At 38.3% G+C, this 6,930-nt stretch overlaps 1 protein-coding gene across 1 annotated transcript; it reads left to right on the forward strand.

Annotated features, from left to right (window-relative positions):
* Positions 1-960: 960 nt before the first annotated feature.
* cryba1b (crystallin, beta A1b) lies at positions 961-3,430 on the forward strand (the record flags this gene model as incomplete). The annotated part of the gene is made up of 5 exons (XM_081390794.1): positions 961-1,028; positions 1,504-1,622; positions 1,711-1,852; positions 2,902-3,044; positions 3,283-3,430. The coding sequence occupies exons 1-5, from the start codon at positions 984-986 to the stop codon at positions 3,428-3,430; spliced, it is 597 nt and encodes a 198-aa protein (XP_081246920.1). The 5' UTR covers positions 961-983.
* Between the last annotated feature and the right edge of the window lie 3,500 nt (positions 3,431-6,930).

The raw sequence follows: 6,930 nt of genomic DNA on the forward strand, positions 1-6,930 counted from the left end.
GTGGAGATCCCTTCATTGTGAAGAGTGTGCGGAGGAAAGAAAGGACTACAGCTCAGGACAGAAACAAAAGGCATCCAAAGCAAAGTGCTGACCGCAGCCAGGGTCTGTGAATCAGGGAGCCCCATTGAAGCGGTGTCTGTATAAATAGCCCCACAGATGCCTGAGCTGGAGACCGCGTGCTGGATTCCCCTCAACGCACACAGCTCATTCTGTCGGGTAAGTCCGGTAAACCCTGTACCTCTGCCAAATCTAAACCAGATAGTGATTAAACCAGCTTGGAACACCACAGTGAGCATTAATTATGCAGAATGACTTATCAAACAATGATCCACTGATACAATCAGACATGCTTAATTATAATTACGATAGGGGAGATATTATTTATGAGATGTCAACCAGGGATTTGAACAGGTTTTCATTATTTCATCTGACATCCATTAGACAGTAATATAAGCCACTCGGTTTAATTGATTCAACAGTGTTCAGGCTTGTCATACATTGAATACTTTACATGTCATTATCTAGAACAAGCACTTGTACTTTTTTTCTCACAGTAAAAACAAGTTGGCCGAAAGCGTTTTTATCAAGCTGAAATGTAACTTAGGCCTACTTGCTCTGACTGGCATTTGTTTTGGATGAACACATGTGCTTGTTGTTATCGTTGTACAAGCAGAATGTGGGGGTTTTTTTCCTGTCCATCCTCCACTGTGATTGGACGGCTGGTCGAAAAGTGATGTTGATGAGCGTTTTAACCAAAGTAGAAAATTTTTCAATTTTTTCGGCGTCCGGGGAAAAAATTCCAAGCGCTCTGTTCCTCGTCACAACGCTCCCATTGAAAACAATTGAAAAAATGCTCTTGCCATTAGGGGGAAAAAACGCTTATTTTAGCATGGGTACATGTTCAGCAGTGTTGTGAACTTCTGACACGAGTGCCTGTCTGATTCCTTGCATGCAGGTCAGTCAGCGCTGATATATCTGAAACAATGGCTCTGACAAACCCTATGTCAATGCCCATGGGACCATGGAAGGTAGGCCTATAGTGATTTATTTTACTTTAAATTAATTCATTTAAAATTATTTTAATTCATATTTAAGTAAAGTACAATTTGGGGCAATGTTTCTAAACTAAATGGGTATTTAAAGGGATAGTTCACCCAAAAATATAAATATTGTTATCAATTACACTCCCTCATGTTTTTCCAATGCTGAATGAGTTTCATTCTTCTGTTGAACACAAAAGAAGATATTTTAAAGAATGTTGGTAGCCAGACAGTTGACGGTAGCCATTGACTTCCATAGTATTTCTTTTCCTACTATGGGTGTCAATAGGGTCCATCCACTGTTTGATTATTCTTTAAAATGTTGTTTGTGTTCAACAGAAGAAATAAACTCATACAGATTTAGAGGGTGAGTAAGTGATTTCATTTTTAGGTGTACTAACTATCCCATTAATTAAATGATGTTCAACATGTTGAGCTAAAATACTGTTTCTTTCTTTCCCAGATTACCGTTTATGACCAGGAGCATTTCCAGGGCAGGCGTTGCGAATTCACCGCCTGCTGCCAGAACATCATGGAGTTCGGAATGGAGACCGTCCGCTCCCTGAAAGTGGAGTGTGGCGCGTGAGTAAAAGCACACTTCTTTGATTACCGAAGTAAATCTCTCTTCCTCTCTCTAACCCCTTCTCCTAATTGCCACTTGTGACTCTAGCTGGATAGGTTTTGAGCACTCTACCTTCAATGGCCAGCAGTTCATCCTGGAGAAGGGAGATTACCCATGCTGGGAGGCCTGGAGTGGAAGCAATGCCTATCGAATTGAGAGGCTGATGTCCTTCCGCCCCATCTGTTCTGCTGTGAGTGAGACCATCTGCATCAGAACATGAAATACACCCACCAGTAGACTTTCCGACCATCACTATTTCTGAAATTTGTTTGTCATAGTGAGTGTAGATAGATGGCATTAAAAAAGCAGGGCAGAACCTGATTTCACCAAGTGCAACATGTTTCTGGATCACCATCTTTGTTGATCCTGGAGCAACATTTTAATCAACCAATCAGATTTGAGGGACAAGTTTAAAGTTAATGCCAAGTTTAGACTTAAAACCAGAATTAGGTTCTTCTACATCAGTGTTATTAACCTATCATTTCCCTCTGATTTTAGGGATAATTTATGGGTAGGGTTCGGTTTAGGGATAGGAATAGGACTACATTTTCGGAAAGGAATGCAAAATCAGGACGTACAAAAGCAGGCATTATGAGATTTCATTTTTTAATACGAGTTAGGCCTACCTATATACATGTACATAGAGGGGTATAATCTAAAATATTAGAAATATAAGTCCAGAATATTTGTGTATATATATTTATATATATATAAATATATAAATTAAAAATAGATTAATAATCAATGTTTGAAAAGTCACCTTTATTTATACATTTATTATAATTTTAATTATTTACAATTTACATGTTATCATACACTAAAGGGGTATAATCAAGAATATTAGAAATATACATCTGAAGTATATATTAAAAAAAGCAACAAACAATAACATACAAACATGTATTTAATTAAAAATACAAATCAATTAAAAATCAATTTTTGAAAAGCCAATGATTATTTATTTGAACTTTTATTTTCATGGTCATTTTATGGAGCATGGTGGAAGAACATTTCCCAGAATGCAATATCTTGTTTATTTTCAGTATTACACAGTTGTGTGATGCACTGCAGTAACTTCCATTTCCATTAGCAATTTCGTTCATCCCAATTCAACATCCTGTGAGACGTGGCCGCAGCCAGTTTAATTCAAATTCCAAGTCATGAAGCGAAAGTGAACCCATTTTGTCAGAATTTCGTGCGTTCAGCAAGTTGTATGTCTGGTTGTTCATTCTGAAACAGATGCACAAGGATTCCCGTATGATACTTTTCGATTGTGAGAACATGACTGGAAAGCAGTGGGAGGTGTGCGGTGACTACCCCTCTCTGCAGGCTATGGGATGGTGCAACAACGAGGTCGGCTCCATCCAAGTCATGAGTGGCGCGTGAGTACGATTGCTCCAATGGATTTTGATCATCTGATTATTTTGTTAGGCTCAAAATGTTGCCCCAAAACAGTGGCTAGCATTCTGGCTTCCTGCTCTTATGTTGCTTTTGATCTGCATGTGAGAAAGCAGCGCGAGTGCTTCGGTTCGGGTTTGCGTCACTGCATTCGTCAACGTTTGAGACCTCGAATGCTCCACTCGGCCTCCATGGTAACATGCTGTGTTCCTATTTCTCTAGCTTTGTATGCTACCAGTATCCTGGTTACCGTGGTTACCAGTACATTATGGAGTGCGACTGCCACGGAGGCGAGTACAGGCACTACAGGGAGTACGGCTGCCACGCTCAGACCCCTCAGATCCAGTCTATCCGTAGGATCCAGCATTGAGAGGAGCCGGCCGTGTCCTTCCTCCCTTCCCTCCCCTCTTCCTCCTTCTGAGCCCTTAAATCCTCCACTTCCTCCATCCCTCCGTTTCCAGCCATGCAAGAAGGTTTGTTGACCAGGACGGCAGGCTGGTATACTGGTGCTACACCAATGTAACAAGTCCACAGCACTTTTTTTTACCCACTACACGAGGAAAGAAAGACAAACTATTGACGGCAGGAACGATGAGATAAAAACCGCAGAAGAAAAACTCCTGTACGATTCCAGCCTTACGGACGTGGTGTGATGAGAAGCTGGGAGCGTTGCTCTACTTTCGTCATGACTTGATCATCATGATCGTAGCCATTGCAGTTTTCATGGTCAACATCTGTACGATTTTTGATGAATAAAGAACATGAGTATAAAATCTGAGGAAACACAAAAACAGAATACTTGATATCAGCTGACTGTAGTGTGTGGATCTTTCCTGACCTTACATGAACATTAGGACTAACATTCAACTCTCACAGATGAGCATAAAATGAGAAGGTGTAAAGAATTGTCGAAAATTAAATGAAGTTTTAAATGAAAAGATACAATGTGTCAGAAGAATTTACATTAAAGCATGACAGGACAGCCTTTTGTTCTATCTATATCAACATAGCAAGACCTCGAATTCAATTATGTGTATAAGTATTTTTGGTTTAAAAATTGTAATCCACTAAACTAAATTACCTTTCGGATACTGATACGTCAAAAAATATATATATATAATTACGGTGAGTGAAGTGGATAGGTGATAATGTTAGATAATGTTAGACATTACAAATGTAACAAACACAACAAAAATTGGAATTGTAAAGAGTTTTTATTTTCTGCTTCTTCAAGCATCCACCATCCATGTTTAATTTTTCAACATTATCAACTCTAAGTGATATTGAAAAAAAAAAAAAAAAATCTCTCTAAAATGGTTGTATTAGGGTGGAGACCCCCAGTGACCACAAGAGGGAACTAGAGGGTCCATAGAAATACAGTCTTAATGTCTGATCTGAAATTATGAGATTAGTGACAGCCGTATTTTAACAGCAAGAAATAAAACTAATCTTATTCTAAACTATACTGTGCAGCATATACTTTCTTTTAGTTTTGTGCAGTTATCGTATAAAAACAAATAATTAAATATTTGGAAACAACATTTATTTATAATGTAATCTATTACATCTATTATAACATTTTACTCTTTACAATTAGAATTTAAAATTAAAATAAATATCCGCATTTATATTTTAGGAAGTGGGTCTTTGGAAGAAGATCATCATATATCGGGGTCAAAAGTTTCAAAAAACCGACAGCACTAGGTGTCTAAATGCCATTTTAAACAGCATCCCAGAGTGTGACATGGTGCACTCCATTTAAAATTAAGTTTTCACGATTTTCATGACTTCAAATTACATGCAATTGAGAGACTCTCTTTCTCTCTCTCTCTTTTTCGGCTTCTCCTGTTAGTGTCGCCACAGCGGCATTATCCGCATATTATTGAGAGACTACCTCCAAGGTTGTGTTCAAACTCGCCCCCTATTCACTGTTCTAATTAGTCCACTAATATAGTTCACTTGAAGGAGTGAATTCGGACACTGGGTGCGCCGGAAGGGTGCAGCTTTTGTATAGTTTGTGCTTGCCGTTTAATAATAATTTGAAACATAGCAAGCAGCTCCAGTAGTAATGAAAATATTTATGTTGTCATGGAAACTAAACCTTATTTTTATTATTTAATAATCAATTAAAAAGGAATTTATACCTGTGTGATCAGGGCCGGCTCTAGCCCTTTGGTTGCCCTAGGCAAGATTGAGTTTTTGCGCCCCCCCCCCATCCCCCCCGCTCTTTATAAGAAAATAAGAAATAAGAAAATTGATAAGTGTCAAGCCTTTATTTGTTATAATTTTGATGATTATGGCTTACAGCTTATGAAAACCCCAAATTCAAAATCACAGAAAATTAGAATTGATATGAATTTATATGTCATAAGCTGTAAGCCATAACAAAGTCTTGAAATATCTCACTTTGCATGTAATGAGTCTATATAATATATTAGTTTCACCTTATAAGTTGAATAATTGAAATAAATGAACTTTTGCAATATTCTAATTTTTCGAGTTTCACCTGTAGTCACTCCAACACTTCAACAAGCAAAATATTACTTAATGATACACTCTAATAAATTGCACATACAAAAATGCTACAAAGAATGTTCATTGATGAACAAACAAAAATGCTCTAATAGTCACTCCAACACTTCAACAAGCAAATTATGACTTGAAGAATCAACTGTAAATTGTTTATACACAAATTCTACAAAGAATGTTCAAGGATATTTACCAAATTGGATTAATTTAAGCAAATTATGACCATTAAACTGGTTTAACTATACCTTCTACAAACAAATGTGCTATTATGGATCATGTATGTACCACTACAAAATTAAAATATTTAAGTTCTTTTAGTTCTATCTCAAATAATAAAATATTAACAGTTGTTTCTGCCATTTCTATTCACCTTCAAAGTAACTATAGCTAGCAAACTATAGCTTAGTGACAGCAATGAAACGTCCAATATTAGGTGATGTAGGCTACAATACTAAGCAAATTTATTTCATTGGACACCTTAATAGCTAAGATGAGAAGACTTACTCTATACTGAGCTTTATTTTTTATATTCTTCCTTTCTCCGTTTTCGTCCCTGTGCACCAGAGGTTTAGACCGCTTCATTTTCGATCAACGCGCCAGCAGCTGAGCACTTCCCTAACGTAACGTAACGCAACCCTCCCGCCCCCCGCCAATCCAGAAATGGTCGACAAAAATCATAAATTCAATCTAATAATCAGGTTGACAAGTAATTAAACGTGTGGTTGAGGGGGCGCCCTTTGATCATGTTTAATAAAAATGTTTTATTTCGCGTTTCGTTCTAATTTTATGATTAATATGGGAAGTAGAAAGGGCGACACTAGAGTGCGTCCACGCCCCCAACACATTTGTCGCCCTAGGCAACCGCCTAGTTCGCCTATAGCAATCGCCGGCCCTGTGTGTGATATTACGCTGCACCCACATTGGACCAGCGTTTTTGGAAACTGGGTGGATGGCTGATGCAGCTGCGGACGCCATCTTCTTTCGAGACCGGGGTGGGGCTGTATCTGAAATCGCATACTTCGCCATAGAGTAGGCGAACAACAGTATGTGACAAAAAAAGTATGTCTGAATGAACAGATTCTGAAGTGTGCATACAATGGACACTTTACTATCCCATGAGGCCACGGGAGAGGATTTGTGAATGACAGTGAAGCGGCGCAACTGACGCTGGTAGGTCGCGTGATAAGAGCAACATGGCGATGTACGGCCAGATTATTCACACTCATGGTATAGAATGTACTTTTTAGCCGTTGTGAATTACTTATTCAAGTACCTACTCAAGAGATGTGATTTCAGACACAGCCCAGCAGTTCATTTGGCGCGACCCTCTGTGTATTATAG

This window comes from Scardinius erythrophthalmus, assembly GCF_964197995.2.
Source record: "Scardinius erythrophthalmus genome assembly, chromosome: 17".
NCBI lineage: Eukaryota > Metazoa > Chordata > Actinopteri > Cypriniformes > Leuciscidae > Scardinius > Scardinius erythrophthalmus.